The sequence below is a fragment of the Triturus cristatus genome, chromosome 4_1 (genome assembly GCF_964204655.1).
Source record: "Triturus cristatus chromosome 4_1, aTriCri1.1, whole genome shotgun sequence".
NCBI lineage: Eukaryota > Metazoa > Chordata > Amphibia > Caudata > Salamandridae > Triturus > Triturus cristatus.
In genome coordinates this window covers 1,040,146,636-1,040,173,482 of record NC_140585.1, presented here as the reverse complement: position 1 = coordinate 1,040,173,482, position 26,847 = coordinate 1,040,146,636, and the positions used below count along the sequence as shown (strand labels likewise).

At 54.2% G+C, this 26,847-nt stretch overlaps 1 protein-coding gene across 6 annotated transcripts in view; it reads left to right on the top strand.

Moving 5' to 3' along the window:
* PTPN12 (protein tyrosine phosphatase non-receptor type 12) overlaps positions 1-26,847 on the top strand; it is a 425,418-nt gene that overhangs the window by 297,077 nt on the left and 101,494 nt on the right. For all 6 annotated transcript variants that reach the window (XM_085654008.1, XM_085654006.1, XM_085654012.1 and 3 more), the window contains one exon: positions 26,072-26,157. In XM_085654008.1, coding sequence (XP_085510134.1) covers positions 26,072-26,157 — 86 coding nt within the window. The remainder of the gene's footprint in view (positions 1-26,071; positions 26,158-26,847) is intronic.

Sequence of the window (26,847 nt, the reverse complement as noted above, 5' to 3'; positions counted from 1 at the left end):
GAGTCCGGTGATGCCTGACCATTACCCTGCGTTCCCTGGACCAGGTCAGGACCCCTCGCATTATTTAAATGCTATGTACGGGGTATTTTCGAGAGCCATGTACACCACTGGTGCACCTGCGGGTCCGATGGGTCCAATGGCATTCAATTTGGGGGTGCCGCAAGTCTATCCGCAGGCCCCTTTCATGCCATTTTTTCCGGCGACGCAGTCTTGGCATCTACCGGCGCCGAGGACGTCGACGCCGCTTACTACTTCACCGGCGCCGGCTCGACCTCGTTCGACGCCGGCTGCTCCTGCGGATCCACGTTCGGCGCCGTCTGATTCGAACACGGCGCCGCCGACGCCGCTTGTACGGATTTGGTCCAGAAGGGAGGCTCAGAGAGTGGTTGATGAGCGAAGGTACCTTCTGGAAGAAGCAGAAGAAGGAGAGCTGGTGGAGTCTGACGAGGTGTTTGAGGAGCTTAAAGAGGCTAGTCGACTGGATTTGTCTCCTGAGTGGGAAATTACTCCACCTTCCGATGAACCCTCGAAGGATGCGGCTCCATATCATGCAGTCATCAGGAAGGCTGCAGAACTGCTGGATCTTCAGTTGCCAACTACTGAGTTCAAATCAAACATTTTGACTGAAGTGTTGCATTCTCCTACTGAAGTTTCAGAGCCGTTGTTGCCTTTTAATGAGGCCATTATTGACCCTGTGTCGGAGGTGTGGCGTAAGCCTTTTTCTGCTCCCACAGTCTCAGGCGGCTTGTTCAGGAAAATCCAAGGGTGCTTTTCCTCAGGTTCCGGGGGACAGAGAGGCTAAAAAGCTGGACCAGTCGGCCAAAAAGGTCTTCATCGGCCAGCATGGCACTAAAGTCAACAAATGCCACTTGCCTTTTGGGACGCTATGTTCATGCGCTCATGGACTCTGCTAAGAAACTGGCACCAAAACTATCTGAGGAGGATAGGGTTGGTTTTAATGAGATCTTGACGGATGCCCAGGCAGCAGCACGCCAGGTGATCCAAAGTGGGCTGGACACGGCGGATTCAGTGGCAAGGGTCATGGGGTCTTCTGTTGTCACCAGGAGGGGTGCGTGGCTGAAGTCTTGGGAGTTTTCCCCGGATGTACAGTCGACTCTGTTGGACTTGCCATTTGATGGATCTGGTTTATTTGGCAAGAAGGCAGATGCTGCTCTTGAACGTCTTAAGGAGAGCAAGGCTACGGCGAAGTCTCTGGGCCTTCAATCCCAGTCAAGGGGGTCGTTTAAAAGGTACAGAGGTTTCGGAAGGGCAACCTTTCGTTCCTACAGGCAGACCCAACAGCAGCAGCAGCAGCAAGGCTCTTTGTCTAAAGGATACAGAGGTAGAATCAGGGGGTCGCTCACGTGGCCGTCAACTCTCCTCCTCTTCCTCTTCAGCCCCTCCTTCCACCGCAAAGCAGCCCTAGATCCACCATTCTGGATCATGTTGGTCCTGTGGGGGGCCGGCTTACCCATTTTCTACAAGATTGGGAATCTGTAACTACAGAACCTTTGGGTTCTAGATCTTGCAGAAAATGGGTACGCCCCCTTCCCTTTCAGGAATTCCCTCCAAATTACCCTCCTTGTTAAGGGGCTTGCTCAGAGAACCATAGTCTTCTACCGAAAGGTGCGATAGAGGTGGTTCCAGAGCAGGAGAGGGGTCAGGGATGCTACCTGATTCTGAAAAAGGACGGCAGATTGTGTCCGATATTGGACCTCAGGATCTTGAATCTTTATCTAAAGCAAGAGAAGTTCAAGATGCTCACCCTTGCGCAGGTTCTTCAAGCGCTGAATCAGGAGGACTGGATGGTGTCGATAGACTTGCAGGATTCGTATTTCCACATCCCCATCCTGAAGTTGCACAGGAAGTATCTCTGGTTTACGGTAGGGTCGCAACATTATCAGTTTGCTGTCCTTCCGTTTGGTATTAATACTGCACCCCGAGTCTTCACGAAGGTGATGGCAGTGGCGGCAGCCCATCTAAGAAGGTCGGGGATTTCCGTTTTCCCCTATCTGGACGACTGGCTGATCAAAGCGGAGTCACCAGAGAAGGTGCTACATCATCTGCAGGATACAACTCGGCTGTTCAAATTGGGTTTTTCGATAAATGTGCCCAAATCTCACCTGGTGCCCTCTCAGCGCAACGTGTTCATAGGTGCGGTACTGGACACTACTGTGTGTCGAGCATTCCCTCCTCCACAAAGGATTCTCGACATACAGGAAATGATTCCTTTATTTTGCAATGGAGCGGTCGTTCCAGTCCTGAAGGTCCTTCGCCTGCTCGGTCTGTTTGCTTCCTGCAGTCTGTTGGTCAACCATGCACGCTGGCACATGAGGGCGCTCCAGTGGTGCCTCCGCAGACAGTGGTATCAGCACAAAGGTGATCTCAGGGAGTCTGTGAGGATCTCCAGAGAAGCTGCAGCAGATCTGTCTTGGTGATGCGTGGAGGGCAATCTGTCCCAAGGAAAGCCCTTCCATCTACCTCCATCGGTGGCCACAGTGATAACGGATGCATCCACTTTAGGGTGGGGTGCGCATCTGGGGGATCTGGAGATCAAGGGTCTTTGGTCTCCACAGGAAAGGTTGCTTCACATCAACCTTCTGGAATTGTGGGCGATTCGTTTGGCACTCAAGGCTTTCCTCCCTTCCCTTCGCGGCAGTCTGTTCAAATCCTGACGGACAATACTACCGCGATGTGGTATGTCAACAAACAGGGAGGAGAGGGGTCCCTTTGTCTTTGCAGAGAGGCCCTGCGTCTATGGTCCTGGGCTCAGGACCATCAGATTTGTCTGATGGCAAATCATCTGGCCTGGGTGCTGAACGTGCGTGCAGACAGTCTCAGTCGGCAGTTCTCTGCCGATCACGAGTGGAAGCTCCATCCAGAGGTGGTTCGTCACGTCTTTCGGATGTGGGGGACTCCTCGGGTGGACCTGCTCGCCACTCACGAGAATGCTCACTGCCCGTCATTCTGCAGTCTCCAGTATCCGATGCAGGGAGCGTTGGGGGACGTGTTTCAGTTGAGTTGGGGCTCACGACTCCTTTATGCGTTTCCTCCCATACCCTTGATTCCTCGGGTTCTGAGGAAGATTCGCCGAGACCGGGCCCAAGTCATATTGGTCGCCCCTGATTGGCCAAGAAGGGTGTGGTATTCAGATCTTCTCCACCTCTCCTCATGCCCTCCGCTCCATCTCCCTCTCAGGGCAGACCTCCTCTCTCAATCGGAGGGGCAGGTTCTACACCCCCACCTCCAGAGCTTACACCTTCGTGCCTGGAGATTGAACGGGTCAACCTGAACTCTTTTTCTCTCCCATCTGATGTGGTAGATGTAATTTTGTCTGCCAGACGTCATTCCACCAAATCTATCTATTCCTATAGGTGGTCTAAATTTGTTCTCTGGTGTGGAGAGAAGTCAATTGATCCTTTGAAGGCTCGTTTACCTGACATTCTGCAGTTTGCCCTTTCTCTGGCTCAGCAAGGCTTTGCTGTGGCTACTGTAAAAGGATACTTATCGGCTTTGTCGGCTTTCCTTTGCTTGCCGGATCAGCCGTCATTATTCAAATCACCTATTGTTCTTCGTTTTCTTAAGGGCCTCACAAACCGGTTTCCTCCTACTCCCTTTATTGTGCCTCAATGGGACTTAAACCTTGTCTTGACTTATCTTATGGGTTCTCCCTTCGAGCCCTTACACAAGTGTCCCTTGAGACTGTTGTCTTTTAAGACGGTTTTTCTCATTGCAATCACCTCAGCTAGGAGGGTAAGTGAGCTTCAAGCTCTAAGTTCAAAACCCCCGTTATTGACCATTCATGCTGAAAGAATGGTACTCGGGACCAGGGCTGCATTTCTGCCTAAGGTGGTAACTCCCTTCCATCTGGGCCAGTCCATTACCCTTCCTACCTTCTATCCTCCCCCTCACCCTTCCAAGGAGGAGGAGAGACTTCACCGCTTGGACCCTAAGAGGGCGGTGAGCTTCTACCTGGACAGGACTAAAGACTTCTGAGTTGATGACCAGCTCTTCGTGGGCTTTGTTGGCTGCAGGAAAGGTCGAGCGGTGCACAAGCGCACCCTTTCCAGATGGATTGTCTTGTGCATCAAGATATGCTACTCCCTGGCTGGTAAGGAACCTCCAGAGGGCTTAAGGGCTCATTCCACTAGAGCAAAGTCTTCCACTTCGGCTTTGTCTAGGGGTGTTCCTGTGGAGACATTTGTAGGGCGGCACCTTGGGCCACCCTCCACACCTTCGCAAAACATTATTGCTTGGACACCGAGGTGAGGAGGGACGGACACTTTGCTCGATCCGTCTTTCAGGACTTTCTGGTATAGAAGGGTAGACACCCTCCGGGAGTGGGGACTGCTGTGGGAATCTATTCACAAGGTGAGGAATCCACTGGCAGATGTATCCATCAGAAGAACAAGTTACTTACCTTCGGTAACGCTTTTTCTGGTGGATACAGTATCTGCCTGTGGATTCCTCACTGACCCACCCGCCTCCCCGTTGTCCATCCTTCTATTCCTGCAATTCTATTAATGGTATTTTAAAATGTGTTTTGTTACTGTCAAAGGCATTGTGTTATTTCTTTTGCCTTTCTACTTATTCTCCACACTGTGTGTGTTGCTTTTATATATTATGAACTGTGTATATATTGCTGTCAGTCCGTCCGTGTGCCTCGAAGGCACGGAATAAAGGGCGGAACTGACGTCCTCACGCCGACGAGGTCTTCTTATGGTGACGTCAGCGGAGTCGCGAGCGGAGCCGTGTCTCTGTGACGTCGTCTTCGACCTCAATCGGCGTGGACTGCTACAAAAGTTTCCGAATGTTGCTGGCGCAGGGGATATTCACAAGGTGAGGAATCCACTGGCAGATATTGTATCCACAAGAAAAAGCGTTACCGAAGGTAAGTAACTTATTCGTTTGTTTGGAGGAACATGTTGGATGAAGAAATCCTGATCTGTTTTTTCCAGTTGTGCAGTGCTTTGTGTTCTACTCACAATGCCTTGATCTGGTGAAACATTGGCAGGCAGTACTAAGTCACAATGACTGGTGTTATGTGGTCTGAGATTGTAGCCTTTTTAAATTTGTTAGGAAGTTTGATGCTTTTAGGTCAGATCTGTTCTGGCAATCCAAGTGTGAGAGTGCAAGAGCGACTGTGACGTTAACTCTGCGACAGAAACTAGTCAAATGAAATGCCAGCTTGGAGTTCAGGGAATGTTGGTATTTATCATCCGTTTATGGTTTCAGCATTGGATATATGTTAGGATGAGGCCTACGCTTTTTGATGAACTTTAGTGGTGCATGTCCTAATCCAGTGGCCAAAGCCAGAATCATGTATTCGTAATAATTGTCTACATCTTGGGGTTTCTGTTTTGTCAGATTCAAGATTTAGATGTCTAATAGTCTTCGAGCCTTTTCCAGGCATCAGGCAAGTGGTCATCAAATTCTGCTTCTAGATTTTGAAGATGATCTGTCCCTCATCTGCGTATTAAGGCTTGTAAGAATGAAGGATTTAATCAGTTCAGGCAGGAGGCTAAAGTACATCAATTTAGAGAAGAGCTCAAAATGCATCTCTTTTAAGAACACACCATGCTGACACAGTAACAGTACTCTTTGTCAGATTCCAGCTACTCCTCTAATCACACTTTGCATTTGACCCTGTTAAACGTTCTTCTGGCTTTTGGCTTGGTTCATGATAGCCATATACCACTTTCATACATACATACATACATACATACATACATACATACATACATAGATGCTTGACCCCTAGTAAATGTCATTACCTAGTTGGTTATGTTTGTAGATATATGTTTGTAGGAAGATGATCTGGTTATGGTTTGGAGGATGAAATGTGGTGCAATATGTTGGGTGATGACAGGATTAAATTCAATAGTGCTCTGACAGGATTAGCTTCTTTGAAATAGGTTTTGCGAATTAATATTTCGGTTAATTTGGCATGCCGTCAGGAGAACGTAATGTTCTGATTATCATCTGAACAACCTTTGCAGTGGACCTACTAGGAAGAACTTCTTGAAAAAAAGTCTGGGCTTGGGTCCTCTGAGGGATCCAGATGTATTGCTATGAAATGTTAGAGTATTCTTCTGATACGTGTCTAAGGCCTTCAAAGTTCTTCCATCTTTGGTCAGCGGTCTAATCTTGTTGAGAATGTGGGCTGTTTTAGGGGCTCAACCAGTGTATAGTTCTTAGTCTTTTAGTTTGTGAGATAGCATTATTATTGGAGCAAGATTTTGGTTCTGGAACTACGAGAATTTAGAAAACTTTACTTTCAGGGAACAATGCAGAGGAGAAGCATTTTTTTACTTTTTGGATGGTAGCTGTGTAGATATGTAATTAGTGATTGTATCAAATTATCCTCTCTAAATAAATTTTTCCCCATCTGCTTTTTTTTTTTTTTTAAAAGTTTTTATTGAACAATAATTCGATTACAAGCACGGGCCTACAACCACCAGGGCCGGCCGCTAAGTACAGAATGAAATATACATTTATCAAAGCTGCAGTCGGTTCCCGGGGGTCGGCCCCGTAGTGAGTCCGGATAGTTCTAGAGGCACAGGAGACTTAGATCAAACAAACACAGAAAACTAAAAGAAAAACAAAAGGCGAGGCATAAAGACAAACGGCGCAGGTCAGGCTTCCTCCGGGGAACTCCAGGTCAGACCATTAAGCAGCACACGAAAGGAAGGAGTACCGGGAGGCTGGGGACGGGGGGGGGGGGCCAAGGGAACTGAACGTCCATATGTAGTCATTCCAAAAGGTGCCCGGAACCGTCAAGGGTCAGGGGGACATGGCGATATCGGTGTCCACCAGGGGGGGCGTACAGATACCCCCGCGATAAGCATTCCATTGCCCCCAGATTCTGCCCCATGCCCCCGGCTTACCACGGGCAACATACACAGTCTTCTCCCTGAACATACACCAGTCCATATTCTCCTTCCATACTGACACGGTGGGCGGCCGCTGGGCACCCCAAAGCTGCGCTATATCTCTCTTGGCAATCATGTTCCCCAGGGCCGCCCACCGAGTCTGAGCCGCGCTATAATCATTGGGCTCCCACACATTCAGGACACAGCGACGCACCTCCGGCAGCAGCACAACCCCAGTGACCTGTCCCATAACCGTATGTACCCGGCGCCAGTAGTCCGCCACCTCGCGGCACTCCCACAGGATATGGAGAAAGGTGGCACTGAGCCCACAACCCCGCTTACAGAGCCCATCGTCGGAATATCCCATCGAGACCAAGCGAGGACCCGTCACATACACCCGGTGAAGAATCTTAAGCTGTACCAACCGGAGACGGGCTGGAATGGCGACCTCTTTGGGGGACGACAGTGCAGACTGCCAGTCCTCGTCGTCCAATTCCACCCCATCCCCCGTCCAAGCCTCCCGAAGGCGCACCAAGAGGTCAGCCCGATGATTAATCAGTTTCTTATAAATTAAAGAAATAGTGCTGTCCGGGACATGTCCGTCAAGTATGCGGTCCTCGAGGGGCGAGGAAACCGGGATCGTGGTCCCCTCTCCAAAGACCGAGAGCAGGGCGTGTCGAACCTGGGCATAGCGGAAGAACTCCCTGTCCGTAAGCTCATATTCGGCCTGAAGAGCCGCGAAAGTCTTAACCGCGCCCTTATGCCACAGGTCTCCCACTTTGCTGATACCAATCGTGTCCCACTGGTCAAACCCCTTCGTAGTCCAGAGGCTCCCCAGGCGATCGGAGGCAAACAAAGGAGTAGCACATGTCAGTCGCTCACCCCAGCCCGTGGCCGCAGTGGCGGCCCTCCAGGTCCGCACAGCGATCTTAGTAGGACCCGTAAGGGTCCGGCCAGCCGAGCGGGAGTACAGCGCCCTGTTATAGTCCCCGCCGGGAAGCAGGAACTTGTCCATCTCATACGCCGGGTTCAGGCCAGGCGCATACGTGGCATGGTTGATGGCCGAAAGCTGCGCGGCCCAATAATACCTGCGAATGTCGGGAAGCGCGATGCCCCCGTCATACCAGGGGAGAGTAAGCTTAGCAAGAGCAATACGCGCCCGCCCGTCCCACACCAGTCTCCTCTGCAGGCTCTCTACCTCCCGAAAGTAGGCCACTGGGATGACGTCGAAGGAATTCTGGAGTGCATAGAGGAACCTGGGAAGGGACATCATTTTGAACAGCGCGGCCCGACCCAGCGGGGACAGGGGCAGCCTGCACCACCGGGCCGTATCCTCTCGCAATCGCCGAAGCGGACGCAGGAGATTCAGCTCATAGCGAGCCACCGGGTCCAGCGAAACGTTTATCCCCAGGTACTTAAAGCCGCTCAGTGATACCTGGATCAGAAGCCGAGGCGGTAGGAGTGGAGGACCACCGGAGATCGGATAGACGCAGGATTTAGACCAATTGATCGTGAGACCCGAATTACTCCCAAAGGAAGTCAGAACGTCAAAGAGGACGTTGAGCGACTGCCGCGGTGAGGTGAGATATAGGAGAATATCGTCCGCATACAGCGAAACCCGATCTTCAAAGCCCGGGGCCCACCGGATCCCTCGAAGCGAGGGCTCCCAGCGGAGCCAAGCCGCGAGTGGCTCCAGGGCGAGAGCGAAGAGCAAAGGGGACAACGGGCATCCCTGCCTCGTGCCCCTGCCGAGGGCAAAGGGCCGAGAGACCCGCCCGTTCACCACCACCTGAGCCATGGGTCCCGTGTACAGAAGCTTCACCCAGCCAATAAATCCTTCCCCAAAGCCAAATTTAGCCAAGACAGCCCAGAGGAATGGCCACTCGATGGTGTCAAAAGCCATCGTGGCATCCAAAGAAACCAGCACGGCCGGTTCGGAGAGGAGCTCCGCCCTGGCAAGGGCGCCATGAAGACGCCGCAAGTTAAGAGCGGTGTTACGATGCGGGATGAATCCGCATTGGTCCGGATGAATCAGATCGCACACGACGCTCAACAGACGATTGGCAAGGACTTTCGCCAGGATCTTAGGCTCCGCATTTAGCAGTGAAATAGGCCGGTAAGAAGTACAGCGATCTCGCGGCTTGTCCTCCTTGGGGATAACTACTATCGTGGCCAAACGCTGATCGGCCGGGAGGGAACCCGCCGCCAGAGACTCACGGAACATGCGACTGAGGAAGGGCGCAAGCTTGTCAGGGCGCAATTTATATAGCTCAATGGGCAGACCGTTGGGACCCATAGCCTTGCCCGAGCGAAGGGAGCGGATCGCGGTCGCTATTTCATCCACCGACAAGGGGGCGTCCAGCCGCTCACGGTCCTCAACGGACAGGCAGGGCAAGGCGATATCCCTCAGTAGAAGGCGAGAGTCGTCCTCATCCCTGTCAGTCACTGGGGAGTACACAGCCCGGAGGTGGTCGGCAAAACATTCCACAATCTCGTCAGGCTCCGTCACACACACACCATCCGCAGCACGCAACTCCGGGACCACACGATTCACTCTCTCCTTCCTGTCCAGCCACGCGATCAACTTTCCCGCCTTGTCCCCGGCATCGTACAGTCGACCCTGCTGCTCCCTATACATAGTTTTGGCCGCGTCAGTGACCAGGGACCTATATTCAAACTGTTTCAGGCTGAGGGCATGGAGCCCGTCCGGAGTAACATTCGCCTCCAAGGCCGACTCCAGCCCCAAGATGTCAGTCTCCAGCCTCACCACTGCCTCACTCTTGACCCTCTTAGCCACCACTATCTGGGAAAGGGCGTGTCCGCGGATCACGGTTTTAAAGGCTTCCCACAGGGACATTGCAGAAGACACCGACCCCTCGTTATCCAGGAAGTATTGGTCCATAGCCTTAACCAGGCTGTCACGAGTCGTAGGGTCTCGCAGGTACCATGGGTTAATGGGAGCGATCCGCCCTGCAGACCGCGGCCCGGTGTCAAAAACAAGCCACAGCGGAGAATGGTCGGAGATACCCCGCGCCAGGTGCCTGACCTCTCGAATCCGACCAGTCTGCGCCGCGGGCATAAGGAAGTAGTCTAACCTAGAGAGACTCCCATGCGCCCCCGAGTGAAAGGTGAATTGACATTGGGTCGGATGCATTAATCTCCAACTATCCACCAGGCCGAAGGTCTCCAGCATCCCACCCAGCCATGCCTGGGCAGCGGGGAGGGTCCTTGGTGGGTGACGATCCAGTTCACCCGAAACCACAGAATTAAAGTCCCCGCCCATGAGCAGGAGGCTGTCCGGAAGGTCAAGCAGCATTCGACCCAAGTCAGTGAAGGTGGAGTTCTGGAGGCCCGGGGGGACGTAAACTGAAACCAGGGCAAGGGGCTGCCCCTCCCACCTCCCAATCAAACACACATAGCGCCCTCTGTCATCCGAGACTATCTTAGTGATCTCCACCGGAAGTGAGGTTCGCAGCAGAATGCCCACCCCCCTGGAACCAGTTGTGAAACCAGAATGGGCCACGAGGCGGTATCCCCCCCTGTTCATTGCATGACAAACATTGCCAACCAGATGCGTCTCCTGGAGAAACACCACATCAGGAGTCAAACGACGCAAATATTGCAGTACTACACCCCGCTTGATACGGTCCCCCAACCCATTGACGTTCCATGACATAAGCCTCAACCCGTCCCCCCCATCCCCCCCAATAGATCAAGGGTCCCCCCGCCTGCAGCACAGTTCCCAAATGTGGACAAAAATCAGTACCTCGCCCTGTAAACAAAAAACACACAGCAAAACAAACCCTCCTCCCCCCCAACCCCACCCCAGGACCAACTCCCCCCACCCTGCACCCCTGCGGGCCAAAAAACCCCCCCAACTTGCAGTGTGCCTGTCGCCCCACTAACCCCATTCTACGAAAAGAACCCAGAGGAGGTAAGGGACCCGTCCCCGCCCGCCCCCCTCACTGGTCCTGGTAAAACACAATATGCAAATGAAATAAGACCCGACTGTACAGTGCAAAAAGGCAAAATCAAGGACCAAAAGTCATTCTAAAGGGGACCCATCACCTGCGGTGCCCGCAGAGGGTCCGGGACGGCCACCTCCGTCCGGCAGAGAGTCCAGCCAGTCACTTGCAGCCACAGGAGAGTCAAAAAAGGCTGTCCGATCCCCATGTTCCACTCGGAGTTTTGCAGGGTAGAGCATCGAATACTTTAGGCCCAGCTCACGGAGACGACGCTTCACCCCTTGGAATCCCATCCGTTGTTTCTGGACCAGTTGCGTGAAGTCCGGGTAAAAATTGATGGTCGAGTTCTCATGACGAACCGGGCCGTGGGTCCGTGAGGCCTGCAGAATAGCGTCGCGGTCCCTGTAATAGAACAGTTTGGCCACGATAGGCCTCGGGGGGGCCCCCGGCCGTGGCCGACCGCCCGGAACTCGATGGGCCCGCTCCACGGCAAAGAACTTACTTAGGCCAGCCGAGGACAACTGTTTCAGGATAAGTTCCTCGACCACGAGGTCAACCGGGCGGCCGTCAGAGGACTCCGGTACACCTATGACGCGGATGTTGTTGCGTCGGGCCCGTCCCTCGAAGTCCTCAAGCCGCCGGGCCATATGGTCGTTAACCACCCTGATGTCTCCAAGCGCGGCCCGCAGATCCGACACATCCGCACCGAGGGTGGAGGTCCGTGCGTCGAGAGCCTGGACCTTCTCGTTAGTTTTGGAGAGGTCGGCCCGGATCAGGGTGACATCGATCGCGACAGTGTCAATCTTACGGGCCAGGGCCTCATATTGCGTCGCGATGGTTTCCCTGATGCCATCAATGGCGCCCATAATGTCCTGCAAGGATAGTTCCGTAGTGGCGGTCGCGCCTCCTTCCGCAGTATCCGAGGGGAGGCCAGCAGCGCCAGAGGGCCCCCTGCCCTGGGTGTAGCGGTCCATGTTATTGCTCTGGACTGCCCCCCCGCGGAGGGAAGCCTTGGTCTTGCGGCCCTCGGGACCCCCTTTGCCCCCCATGTGAACACGGTCACCCGAGGGGACCTCCAATCAAGAGGTGTAAGGCACCAGCAAGAAGACCACAAAATGTCGGTATAGGGGGTCCGAGGCGATAGGCGCTCTAGTGGCAGATGAAAGAAAACCTCATGCAGAGGCCCAGGAAGCACCTCTCCACCCCGAGCGCACCTCCCTGCCGGTCTCCTGAAGTGCAAAACCGAAACCGAAAGTGGTGGATCGGCAGCTGGCACCGCGCTGAAGCCGCTGTTGTTCAATTGCAGCCCGGTCCCTCGGGTCACCTTCACCCCGGTCACCTCCGTCGGGTGGGTCCCAAAAGTTCCGACGACGACAACTCAGGATTCCCAGGTCCGATTTGAGTTTTGAGAAGAGATATACGCTCAGCTGGTCTTTATCTCCCAGATTCCATAAGCCACGTCAGGATATTCTCAGGATAAATTCCGAGGAGCAGAGAGGGTCCGGGGAGCCCTGTGCTCACGCGACCATCTTGGATGCGCGCTAGGCTCCTCCCCCCCCATCTGCTTTTAATTTGTTTTTACAGAAGGAAGTTTGCTTTAATTTCATTTGATAGCCATTCATTGAATTATGAAGTTGTTGTCAAGAAACCGAAGGTCTCAGAAGAGGGTCTTTAGCGGGTCAAAATATATTTCAGGATCTAATTTCAGATTCTTCCGTTCACGATATTCTGTTTATGGAAAATTGTTTAATTTTAATTCTCAGATTTCGGTACACTGATGCTCATAGTAAAGGAAAGAGGGTCACTCAAGGTCCCAAGGTAGAGAATATTTGGAAGCAGTTATGTTTCCACTGTTATCAAAGATTTCACCCTGGGAGTATATTGGATCAGTAATGATCTGTGTCCGTTAAAAAGCTATTGGAGAGTCTTCTTGTTCATGATTGATCCAGTTTTCTGATCTTTGTATTTGCAATACCCTGATCAGCGAGTTTGTATAAATGCATGTGCAGTTTCCTATGCAGCTCAGAGCCCTCCTCTTCACCTGTGTCAAATATTTTCCTTTCTCAGCTATTGATTGCTCTTTTCACTTGCATCCAGGCTGTAATTTCTACTCTTAAGTGTGTTTTCTGCATACCTAAACATGCATATGACACAATGCCTTAATTCTCAAGTGTGTCCCTGATAAAGTTGTTATATTCACCTGCCAGTAAAATGGTGGTGTGAGTTTTACACTTGACTTGAACAATTGTGAACTGTAAATCACAAGTTTGAGAGAGCGCTAGGTGGCGCACCGCAAGATGGCCGCACTTACGTGAGGCTCCCGATGCTCGACCCCTCGCATCCGGACTGATCCGTGCTCCGCTGGCCTAGCAGCGCCCCAGAGGTCCCTATCTGCTGCGGGACTGGGGCACTACACTCGGTGTCATTTTGGGCCGTTTCTTTGCTCCCTGGCCCGAGTTCTGCCGACGGTCGCTGAGCGGCCGCAGGGGACGCAGCTGGCTGTGTCTGCGGCCGGCGCTGGGGACTACGCGAGGCCGCGGCGCCCAAGGGAGGCACGGGCCGTGTGGCTGGCGGCGACCGATCCTACAGTGCGGGACCCGCGGAGGAAGGTCCCGGTCCCACCTGGAGCTGCCGAATCCTGATCCCGGACTGGAGGGGTGCATGCGGTGCCCGCGGGACACCTGAGACCTGCGGGGACCCAGAGACACTGCTGATCTGCGAAGAAAGGCGCGCACTGGCGCGAGCGGCCTCGTGGGGCCAGGCCTGGATTCCTTCCTTGTGGCGGCCGTGAACTGGCACAGACTGCGCCCAGGCGGAGACCTTGAGGAGGGCCCACGACAGGTACCGGCATAGGTGGTTGGCGGCGGGGCCCATCGCCACACGAGGATCCCTGCGCTCCCTTCCCCCGTCGCCACCTGTGGGAGTCGGCCTCTGCGGGGCGGAGAGGGCCCCTATTTCCTTCCCCCTCCTTGGGGGGGTTTGGCTGAATCTCGTGAGGGGGAGCGCCGCCGGAGTGAGCCTGGGGGCCCGCTGTGGGGGCTTCATTGGACACGGGCCCTGCATCTGAGACACCACCCCTGCCCCTCGAATCCGCACCGGCCGGCTGTTGGGACATTGAGACGGTGAACCACGCAGCGCCTGGGTGCCGACTCGCGCGCCCCGAGGGCAGTCATGGGCAAGGACAGGGGTGCCAAGTCGGCAGCCGCGCCCCACCAGACCAGGATTGATCGCTTCACGACCTCTGAGCCCCCGGGGGCTGGAGGGGAGGCGGCGCCGACTCCCGGCACGGACCTTGCCGCCATTTTGCAGGCCATCACCGCCTCCCGCACGTCCTTGGAGGGGATGGTCGGGGAGGTGAAGGTGGACGTGGCGCTCCTCCGACAGGATCTTCGCAATGCCACGGCCCGCATCACCGAGACGGAGTCCCGCATTTCGACCGCGGAGGACGACATCCGGCAGCTCCAGGATCAGGTCCGGGAGCTCACGACCCACTCCAAGGAACTGCATCGGCGGGCAGAGGATGCCGAAAACCGGGCCCGCCGCAACAACCTCCGCCTGGTGGGCTTTCCGGAGGGAGTGGAATCTGGCCGCACCGATGACTTTCTTGAGAAATGGTTTAAGTCCTGGATGCCAGCGGCCAGCCTGTCCACCTGGTTCGTGGTGGAAAGAGCGCACCGGTCGCTGGCCGCCAAGCCTCCGGTGGGGGCCCCACCGCGCCCCTTCATCCTGCGGATCCTCAACTTCAGGGACAGGGATGCTATCCTGAAGGAGGCGCGGGCACAGTCTCCTTTGTCCTTTAATAACCATACCATCATGGTTTTCCCCGACTACACCCGGGAGGTTCAAGAGCAACGCCGATCATACCTGGAGGTGAAACGTAAGATGCGCTCCTTGGGTCTTCGATACCAACTTCAATTCCCGGCCCGCCTCCGTGTGGTCTTCCAGGATAAAACCTTGTTTTTCGATACTCCTCGAGCGGCCTGGACTTGGCTCACTGAGGAGCGACCCCTGCGCCAATCCGGGCGAGCGTCCCCGGCCCGGAGGCCTACGGACCTGGACACAACCAGGCCTCCTCGCCCACGCCGTGGAAGACGCACACAGTCCCGGCGGCCCAGGGGGGGGTTGTCGGCGGGGCATCGGTCCATGAGCGGGTCGGGCAGGATGCCGAGGGACTCGTCTGCCTCATCCGGGACATCTTCTCAGGCGGCTGGGGGCCTCCGGAGCCGGTCGCCGCGCCCACCGGACCAGTCCCCGACCCCCCCTCATCGCGCCTGTGGACCTTTCTGATCTCTCCCGCAGCCCGGTCATTTGACTTGGGGTGGTCTTCTATCTTGGCAGCAGCTCTGGTGGCCCGGTCCCGCGGCTGGGGCCGCCGCCATGGTCCTGGACTCAGCGGACTTCCGCTCATGAATAGTAGTCTGGGCCGGAACACTTGCATCCGTACTTCTGGAGGGGTCCACCACGCTCTTGACACCCGAGCGTTCGCTTGGGGCTTTTGTAATAGTTGTTGAAGTTAGGGCGACAGATGCTTCAGTTCTCGAAGTGTAGGGTGGGGGGTTGGGGGTTATGGGGTGGGTTTTGTTGGCTGTTTTGTTGGATATTCCTCCGAGGGGGGGTGGTCCTTTTCGTTCATGTCTGGTCTTCCCTGGGTGCGCCGCATCGCAGCTTCCCGCAAGCGTTACTGCAAAGCCCCGCGCTTGCCCACACACACGGCCTGTTGCTGCCCGCTCCCGTCCTGGCGCCCCTTGGCTTCCTCCCACGGGCGTCATTGCAGCGCTCCGCGCTGGCTCCTGCCCACGGTCTACTGCCGCTCGCTCCCGGCCGGGCACCCCTGGTTCCCTGTTGCCTGCCCCCAGCCTTCCCCGCGGGTCCTGGGCGATCCTCCTTTCCTCCCTGCGCGTCAATGCGACATGATGTCCTCCCGAGGCCCCTGGGGTGGCTCCGTCCCTGCAGTGTCCCGATGCACCCGTTGTATCCATGGCTGACGTAACCCCTAGGGCACAGCTGCACGTCCTGTCCTGGAATGTGAACGGCCTGCTGGATAGGCTTAAGCGCACGGCGGTCCTTAAGTATGCTCAGCGCGTTGGGGCCGACGTCCTCCTCCTTCAAGAGACCCATCTCCTCGGGGAAAAATGTCCTTTCTTGGCGCGCTATGGCTACGACCGGGTGTGGCACTCGGGGTTCTCCCGTGGTTCCCGCGGGGTGGCGGTCCTGCTGCGCCGTTCCTTCCCCTTTGTCCTTCAGAGGGTGGCCCGCGCGCCCCTGGGTATCGGGATTGCCATTTGTGGTACGCTGGAGGGTCGCCCGGTCAGCTTCCTCTCACTCTATGTGCCTCCCTCGGGACTGTCGCAGGCTTTATCCCACGCCGCCTCGTTGTTAGAATCTCTCCCCGTGGGCGCTGTCGTGCTTGGGGGCGACTTCAATGCGGTCTTGGCCCCACAGCTGGATTCGTCGGGACCGATTTCGGACTCCCGCACTGCGCGAGCGAGACAGCTGGCGGGTTGGGCGGAGGCCCAGGGCCTTTGCGACGCCTGGAGGCTTTGGCATCCTCACGACCGTCAATACACCCACACTTCAGCCGCTCACCACTCTCACGCTCGTATTGATATGATTTTTGTCCCCCCCACCGAGTGCGGAAGCGTCCAGGATGTCCGCATCCTTCCCAGGGGCATCTCGGACCACTCACCAGTCCTCCTGGGTCTGGGCCCCCCGCCTCACATGGCCAGGCCGGTGTGGAGGTTCAACGCCTGGTTCCTCCAGGACAAGACAGTGCGCGAGGCGGTTGGCACTGAACTCGCTCATTACTATGGTGCCAATGAGGGTTCTGTCTCGTCGGCAGGCACCCTTTGGGAGGCCTGCAAGGCAACCATCAGGGGGGCGGCCAAGGCACAGGTGGTGCGGCACCGCCAGACACAGCTGCAGCAGCTCACTGCTTGCGAGGCCCGGGCGTTGCGGCTGGAGCGGTCGCTCTCCGAGCATGACGACCCGGCGGTGGACCGACAGTTGCGGCTCCTTCGTCAGGAGATTTGTCAGCGGTCCCTTGAGGCGGCCAAGCTTCTTTGGCAGTCCTCGGTGGCGAGGGTGTACGGCTGGGGTGACAAGAACGGCGCACTGTTGCACCGCCTGGCCACTTACCCCAGGGCATCGCGCATCATTCCGGCGATTGCCGACTCTTCGGGGGTGCTCCAGTCCTCCGCCGTGGCGATGTCAGAGGCATTTGCCCAATTCTATTCCCAGCTCTACCGAGCGCGTGCGCCGGACCTTTCTCTGGACGCCCTGCTCGCGGCCGGGAGCACCTGCCTGGCCAGGCTTCGGCCGGACGAAATGGAGGGCCTGGAGGCGCCCATCTCCGTCGAGGAGATCGGGGAGGCTATCGGGCGTACGTCAACGGGGAAGACGCCGGGACCGGACGGTTTTCCCCAGGAATTCTTTGCGGCCTACAGGGACACCCTGGTCCCGCGGCTGAGAGCTCACTATGCGGAGGCGCTGGAGAAGGGTTCTTTCCCCTTGGAATCCGACCTGGCCACGATTGTGGTTTTGCCCAAATCCACGCCGCCGCCCACTGATAGAGCGGCCTACCGCCCAATTTCACTCATCAACACTGATGTGAAACTCTACGCGGCGGTCCTGGCCCAACGACTTAAGCCCATGTTGTCCACCTTGGTCCACCCGGATCAATGTGGCTTCATGCCCGCTCGGGGCACGCGCCACTGTCTGCGCCGTCTCCATGTGGCTCTGGCCCATCACCATCGACTGACCCCGTACCTCGCTCTACTCCTCGTTGACTTCGAAAAGGCTTTCGATTCGGTGGGGTGGACCTATCTCTTCGACGTCCTGTCCCACATGGGCTTTGGCCCCCGGTTCATGGGGATGGTGCGAGTCCTCTATGCCCGGCCCCGTGCCAGGGTGCTGGTCAATGGTGCGTTGTCAAGGCCCTTCCGGATTGGCCGGGGGACGAGGCAGGGTTGCCCATTGTCGCCCCTTCTCTTCGCTCTGGCGATGGAACCTCTGGCTGCCTTGATTAGATCTGATCCCCTCCTTCGGGGGTGGGAATGGCCCGGCCTGGCAGCCGACAAAATCGCCCTCTATGCGGACGATGTCCTACTCTACCTGGGGGACCCGGCGCGCTCCGGACCACGCGCACTATCCATTCTGCGCCGCTTCGGCCAGGCGTCGGGTCTCTCCCTCAACCCGCGGAAGTCGGTTCTGGTGCCGTTGCACCCCTCCAGGGAATGCTTTGACTGGCAGGAGACCATCCCTCTGCGTCGCTTATCATTTCAGTACCTGGGCATCTGGGTCTCCCTCCTCCCGGAGCTAAGTTGGGCGCTCAACGTCTCCCCCCTGGTCAAGAGAGCCAAGGTCGATCTGGCGCGGTGGCAGCAGCTGCCCCTCAACCCGCTGGGAAGGGTCGCTCTCTACAAAATGATGATCCTTCCCCGGTTTCTGTATGTTTTGCAAAACACCCCCTTCTCCTTTCCGCGCCCGTGGTTCCGCGAGCTCGACGGGATGGTGACGAGATTTCTCTGGGGCGAGGGGAGGCGACGGCTGGCTCTGTCGACGTGCCGCATTCCCACCTTTGACGGGGGCCTGGGCATGTCTGATCTCTACCTCTACTACATGGCCACCCGCCTCCTGGTCATTCACGACTGGTTTGGAGGGGGTTGGTCCGATCCGGCCTACAGGGTGGAACTTAACGGCTTGGGCTTCTCCGACATCCAAGACCGCCTGTACGGCGCCCCCATCCCTGCTTCTTGCCCGGACATCACCAGGGCTGTGTTCCTGTCCTGGAGAGCGGCGCTCCGCCTCACCCGATGGACGGGACGGTTGACACGGGTCACTCCCCTGTGGCACGGGACGTGGCTGCGGGAGGTCACAAAGCTGGAAGGCTTCAAATCATGGGATCTTATCGGCATTTCCCAGCTGGGGGACGTCTGGCGGGGAGGGCGGATGTGTTCCTTTTCGGAGCTGCAAGCGCGTTTTTCCCTTCACTCCTCCCAATTTTACCGGTACCTCCAGCTGCGCCACGCCATACGCACCTACACACCATTGGACGTCCGGCTGCCGGATCACAGCCCTCCGGAGGCTCAGGTCCTGCTGGGCAACCTGGGGAGGGGGGGCATTTCCAGGATCTACCGCTCCCTCATTAACTGCACCCCTACATCCCTCGCGGGTCTTAAGGAGCGCTGGGAGGGATGGGTGGGTCCCCTGGACGAGGCCGACTGGCGGGACGCCCTTATGGCCCCCCGCTTGGTGACGGCCTCCGCTAAGCTACGACTCATCCAAATTTACTATCTCCACGCGGCATACCTCACACCGGCTCGCCTTCACCGTGCGGGCCTCTCCGGGGATGCGGCCTGCTCCCGCTGTGGTTCCGACCCGGCAGACTTCCTGCATATGGTGTGGTCCTGCCCGGCCCTGGAGGGGTTCTGGAGAGGTATTGAGACCGAACTTACGGAGGTCCTGGGGTGGGAGGTGCCACATGATCCGAGACACTCGCTGCTGGGCATCACAGATGGCTTAGATGGCACGCGCTCAGAGCAGCTGTTTCTCATGACGGCCTTGATGGTGGCCAAGCGCGACATTGCTGCGGCGTGGAAGCAGCCGCTGCCGCCAAGTGTGGACAAGTGGGGCGCTGGGGTGGACTGGTGCGCGGCGCAGGAACGGACTCTCTATCGGGCACGAGGATGCCCCAAGAAATACCGAAAGGTTTGGGGGAAATGGCTAGGCAACATACCTTAATGGGGCGGTTCAGGGGCTGGGGGGAGGACTCTGGGGGCGGGGGGGAGCGGGGGGTGCTTCCTAATGTAGTGCTGTGTAGTACTGATTCGGAATACCAGACTGTTTTTGTTATTGTGCTGTTTAAAACAATAAAACTTGTTTATCAAAAAAAAAATCACAAGTTTGAATCCTTTCATAATGTCATTGTATCATACTATGATGAGAACCTGCTATCTTTATTTGTATTTAATTTTATTTTGCAGTTTTAGGGAGCTGTGATGTTGAGATAGACAGAATTTGTAAATGGCCTAGTAAAATGCCATAATTATGTACTTAAATGTTTCCAAATAGGACCCCATGGTTAGGTTTTCCTAAATGCAGCGTTGAACCTGTGTTTGCTGTGGGAATGCTGTTCTGGATGTTTGTGAATACCAGTTGAGCTCTCAGAAGAGAGGTGAAATAGAGACTCTTGGTCTAATGGTGCGTGTAAAATTATATGTTCGAGGCATATGAGCGGCAGATTGTACACTTTTGCATAGATCGCCATTTGGTGTTGGGCCCGGATGTTTGCAGTTTGTTTTTCTTCTTGGACAGTCTTTGGAAGTCATGAGTTCGGTGACTCCTCCTTCGGTTCGTACTGCGCATGGGCTTCGGCTCCATCTTCAGATTGTTTTTTTCCGCCATCGGGCTCGGATGTGATACTTCGTGCTCTGGCTTCGAACCTTTCCAGTTCGACCTTCGACGGAAAATCCTCGTCCATCGAGATTCTTAAGTGAAATCATCTTCTTCATCTCTCTCGGCGGCACTTTTCGATTCCAGACATCGGCACCGGCCTACGGGCCTCCCTCGACTCCGGTCTCGGCCGATGGAAAGGACTCCCTTCAAAAAGTGCCCAAAATGTGGGTCTAAATTTCCCCACACCGACCTCCATCAGGTGTGTAACCTCTGCCTCTCTCCCGAACACGAGGCTCGAGACTGCCCCGCCTGCAAGTCTTTTCGATCGAAAAAGACCATCCGGGATCGAAGAGCTCGACGCACCATGGCGCACTCATCGACTTCGGCTCCACCCGACATCTTCGGAGACCACACCGGAGCTTCGGGGCAGCAGCACACAGAGCAGGAGGAAGAACTCGTCAGCGCTTCCGAGGCCGACGACTGTGACCTGGAGGAGATAACACCGGCGCAGAGAGTCGTGAGTACTTTGCCCCCTCCCACTCCCGTACCCACACCGAAAGAGACTCCGGTTACACCTTCGCCTCCGGGCCTAGGGAAAACCAAACATACAGCTTCTATCACCCCACCTTCGGGCCCGGTGTCGAAGCATCATAAGTCTCCCGGCGGCTCGGGCTCGAGCCAGCCTACTCCTGGTGCCGAAAAACACCGTTCGGCACCGAAGAAAACCATGCCCAGTTCGGCTCCGAAGTCATCGGGCTAGAAACCTGCACACTTGGTGCCGATAAAGCATAAGCATAAGCCCCTCAGCACCGACGCTCCGGCGCCGAAGACCGCCTCGGCACCGAAGAAATCGGAGACCCCGAAAAAGCATGGCATGGAGAAACCATCGGAGCCCTCGGCTCCGAAAACATCGGCACCGACAGACGATTCGGTGCCAGAAGAACTATTTACGCCTGATCCTTATCAAAAAACTTTAATAAAGGATCCAAAGACTGGTCATTTAAATTTGTCTTCCAAAAAGAGACATTTACACAAGCCAGATCTTCCTCCTCCGCCAAAACGGAAGGACTCTGCCACATCCCCCTTCAGAGTACCCTCCCCACCACCACCTCCTCCACCTCCTCCATCTTCTCCACCTCCCATATCTCCACCACCTTTGCCTCACCGCTCTCCAACCCCATCTCCAGACCCTGATTATGGAGATCCAGATTATGACCCGGCAGACGCCCCAATAGACCCCACACCTCCAGGGACACCAGACCCATGGGAGGATTACCACAACCCCGATATACCAGATGTGCCTCAGGATGACATTTATCCATCCAGGCCGTCTCATCCAGAGGACTCCCTGGGGTTCCACCACTTAATACAGCGGGCGGCACACTACCATGGGGTAGAATTACATAGCGAGCCAGTTGAGGACGATTTCCTGCTGGACACTTTTGATATACAAGATAAGGCCTCAGCAATATTGCCCATGCTAAAAGGGGTAACCAAACATGCTGCAGAGGTGTTCAAGGACCCAGTCCGAGCTAGGGTACTAAACCCCAGGATAGAGAAAAAATATAAAGCAGCCCCCACAGATCCTGCATATATTAAAGGACCTGCTCCCTTGGACTCTTTGGTGGTATCCACAGCTAGGAAGCGGTCTAACTCTCAATCCTCAGGGAAGGCTCCCCCACCAGATAAGGAGTCAAAGCTCTTAGATGCGTCTGGTAAATGCACTGCCTCGCAGGCCGCAAATATGTGGCGCATTGCCAACACACAAGCTCTGCTTGCATGTTATGATGGAGTGCATTACGATGAACTGGAGGCTATCATGCAACACCTCCCAGACAAACAAACACAGGGCTCAGGAGCTAATACAGGAGGGAGAGCTCATCACCAATACCTCAATTAAATGTGCCGTCGACGCAGCAGACACAGCTTCGAGAGCGATAAACACCAGTGTTTTGCTTCGTCGTCATGCCTGGCTCAGAATCTCAGGGTTTAATCCAGAAGTCCAGGCATCTATATTAAATCACCCCTTTGACCAACAACACCTATTTGGTCCAAAGGTGGACGAAGCATTGGAGAAAATGAAAAAGGACACGGATACGGCAAAGTCTATGGGGGCATTACAATCCCATACCCCTAGACATTCATTTCGTCGTTCCTCCTTTCGGGGCACAGGCAGAGGTTACTCTGCCGATAACGCATCTACTTCCTACAAGTCCCCTCCTCAGAATACCTTCTCAAAGGGCTATCAGAGAGGTGGTTATAGGGGAAACAATAATAAAGGCAGGGGCAAAACCAACAACACCCGTTCTGCCACACCACCCGCCCAATGACTTTCCCCCGCTTCCCCCAGACCATTCCACTCCAGTCGGGGGCAGGCTACAACATTTTCTTCAGACCTGGGAGACCATAACATCAGACAAATGGGTGACACAAATTGTTCAGTCAGGCTACTGTCTCGAACTAACATCTACCCCACCCAATATTCCACCCAGGCACCGTACAATGTCACAAGAACACACCATACTGCTCAAACAGGAGGTAATCTCCCTCCTCCAAAAACAAGCTATAGAGCAGGTCCCCGTCAATCAGCAAAATCTAGGGGTCTACTCTCTGTATTTTCTAATCCCAAAGAGAGACGAGATCCTACGGCCCATTCTAGACCTCCGGCCTCTAAATGCATACATACATTCGGACCATTTCCATATGGTCACCCTCCAACAAGTTTTCCCTCGCCTGTGTCAGGGAGACTTTCTCACTACACTGGACTTGAAAGACGCATACTTTCATATTCCAATACACCCTTCTCACAGGAAGTACCTCAGGTTTGTGGTGGACGGTCAGCATTACCAATTCAAGGTTCTCCCCTTCGGGGTCACAACCGCTCCACGGGTGTTTACCAAATGCCTAGCGGTAGTAGCAGCTCACCTCAGAAGGCAACACATTCACGTCTTCCCTTACTTGGACGACTGGCTCATAAAAGCCGCTTCCTACGGCCAATGTGTGCAACATACAAACAGCACCATCCAACTGCTCCACCGGCTAGGCTTCACGGTGAACCATCAAAAGTCCCACCTCATACCATCTCACACAAAGCAATATCTCGGGGCCACTATAGACACCTCCAAGGCTATAGCCTATCCCAATTCAGCCAGAATCGCAAGCATTCAAGCCTTGCGCCAAACATTCACTCTTCAACACTCTCTCCCAGCACGAGTGTTTATGAAGCTAATAGGGATGATGGCATCTTGCATCGTCATAGTGCCCCATGCAAGACTCCACATGCGTCCACTCCAAGAGTGCCTAGCACGGCATTGGAACCAGGCCCAGGGACAGCTGACGGATCTGGTGTTGGTGGACGGCCGCACCCATCACTCTCTGCAGTGGTGGAACACCACAAACCTTTCCAAAGGGCGGCCGTTCCTGGACCCGGTTCCTCAGGTGATTCTAACAGCGGACGCATCACTCTCCGGCTGGGGAGCTCACCTTCTACACCTCACAGTGCAAGGGCTATGGACGCCACAGCAAAAAGTACTCCACATCAACCATCTGGAGTTATTGGCGATCTTTCTAACCCTGAAATCCTTTCAGAAACAAATTTCAGCCAAAGCAGTCCTCATTCGCACAGACAATACGACTGCGATGTATTATATTCAAAAACAGGGGGGACACACTCTCCCCTGCTCTCCCGCTTAGCACAGAGCATATGGAGATGGGCAATTCCACAAAAAATCTTTCTCCGGGCACAGCACGTCCCAGGCATACAAAACACCATGGCAGATCTGCTCAGCAGACGAACGCAGCAAATGCACGAATGGGAACTGCATCCACAAGTTCTTCGCCCATTCTTCCACAAGTGGGGGCATCCTCAGATAGACCTCTTCGCCACCCACGAAAACAAAAAATGCCCAAGCTTCGCTGCCAGATACCCACACCCATTGTCCAAAGGCAATGCGATATGGATGAACTGGTCAGGCAAATTTGCATACGCCTTTCCACCTCTCCCGCTAATTCCGTTAGTGGTAAGGAAGCTACAGCAGCACTCCCTCACACTCATTCTGGTAGCTCCAACATGGGCCAGGCAGCCGTGGTACACCACACTGCTACAGCTATCGGTAGTACCACATCAAAAACTGCACCTGTCCCCATGCCTCCTAACACAGAACCATGGAGAAATCAGACACCCGGACCCAGCTCAGCTCAACCTTGCGATCTGGCTCCTGAAATCTTAGAATTTGGATACCTTAACCTTCCCCCTGATTGCATGAACATTATCAAGGAAGCCAGACGTCCTACCACTCGAGCATGCTATGCCGCAAAGTGGAAGAGATTTGTTGATTACTGCCGTAACAATACAATCAACCCTTTAGATGCATCCATTCAGCACATCATATGCTATCTGCTCCATCTTCACAGGTGTAACCTGGCATATTCATCCATACGCCTACACCTAGCAGCGATCGCTGCTTATCTACAAAACAGACAGCATTTATCACTGTTCAGAGTGCCCGCTATTAAAGCCTTTATGGAAGGCCTAAAACGAGTAATTCCACCCAGGGCACCACCTTCCCCTGTATGGAATCTAAACGTAGTTCTTACACGACTAATGGGTCCGCCTTTCGAACCAATGCATAAATGCGAGCTACAGTTCCTCACCTGGAAAACCGCTTTCCTCATAACTATCACTTCCCTTAGACGGGTTAGTGAAATACAAGCGTTCACTATACAAGAACCCTTTTTGCAGATACATCACAGCAAGGTGATACTTCGTACAAACCCAAAATTTCTGCCCAAGGTCATTTCCCCCTTCCATCTTAATCAATCGGTGGAATTACCGTTTTTTTCTCGCAACCTCAATCTGTTGCGGAAAGGGCCCTACATACACTTGATGTTAAAAGGGCTTTGTTGTACTACATACAAAGAACGCAACCTTTCAGGAAAATCAAACAATTGTTTGTCTCCTTCTCTCCACCGCATAAAGGCAACCCCATCTCTAAATCAGGGATAGCTAGGTGGATTGTAAAGTGCATACAAATTTGCTATCACAAAGCAAAAAGTACATTATCTGTTCCACCTAAAGCCCACTCTACAAGAAAGATAGGGGCTTCTATGGCTTTTCTAGGGAACATACCCTTAGATGACATCTGCAAAGCAGCCACATGGTCAACTCCGCACACCTTCACAAAACATTACTGTGTAGACGTGCATTCCAAGCAACAAGCTAGTGTGGGCCAGGCTGTACTAAAGACACTATTTCAAACCGCTGCAACGGATACCGGTGGTCGCCGCTAGGGCTGGGTACTGCTATATAATCTATGCAAAAGTGTACAATCTGCAGCTCATATGCCTCGAACGGAATATGCTACTTACCAGTATGCATCTGTTCTTGGCATGTAGAGCTGCAGATCTGTAGACGCCCACCCGCCTCCCCGGCTACCTGTATCCGTTCCAGTCTATCTTATTTAGATACAACACACATGGGTTTCTTACTGTTATCACTACGCTCCATCTTTTCCCTGCTGGCGAAAAACAATCTGAGGATGGAGCCGAAGCCCATGCGCAGTACGGACCGAAGGAGGAGTCACCGAACTCGTGACTTCCAAAGACTGTCCAAGAAGAAAAACAAACTGCAAACATCCGGGCCCAACACCAGATGGCGATCTATGCAAAAGTGTACAGATCTGCAGCTCTACATGCCAAGAACAGATGCATACTGGTAAGTAGCATATTCCTTACAATATTTCATGGTAGGTTTGTGTTTAGAATGCAAGAGAATATTGTGCAATCATAGTTTCACCCCCCTTATAGCAAGTGATGAAAATAACAAACTTTTTGACATTTAAGGATGAAATTTGCTCAGAGGACACTGGTAATGCTTTGGAAGCTGAGAATACGGATTCACCCCCACCAAAGCCTCCACGGATCCGCAGGTGATAATATGAATAACAAATTTTTGTTTGTTAAAGTTATATTGTAACGGATTCAGGTTTTTAATATTGTGACATTAGCATGTAGCTCTGTTGTTTTGTCTCACCCTCCTCTCAACTAGTAGTCAGTTGCAGAGGTAAAGCGATTGGTTTAAAAAAAAAAATTCTTCACAAGAGACACATGGTAAATATTTCTGCCTCAGGCCCTGGCCCTGTCTCCTCCCTGTGTCTCTGTACACTTCAGCCCAGTCCCTGTTTTTTAAGCAGGACATATAATAAGAAGGGTATGGAAAAAAGACAGAAATGACAGAAAAGAGCACCTGCAGCTCTGAAATAGCATCTCCAATTGGGTTGTTTCATTTGGAAGTCTATGGTTAATTGCTACCTGCTGCTCAGTCTTAATTTGTTTTTTCCTGAGTGCCCTCTGTTGGGATCGCCAATAGTGGTGGTTTTTCCCACTCCTTTGTTCTTTAGTTGGATTTTAATCTTGTGTTTGCTTTAGTGGCTTCTCGACCGTGTCTGTCCAATTTGACCCCTAACCCTAAAAATAGTTCTTCTGCTCATAGTATCAAAGATCTTCAGGCTATCTTTATCCACCCATCACATTTTCCACATGGATAAGTTTGTGCTTTACACTTGCTCCTCCTTCTTACCCAAGGTGGGTTCCTCACTTCATATGAGCCAGTCTGTCAC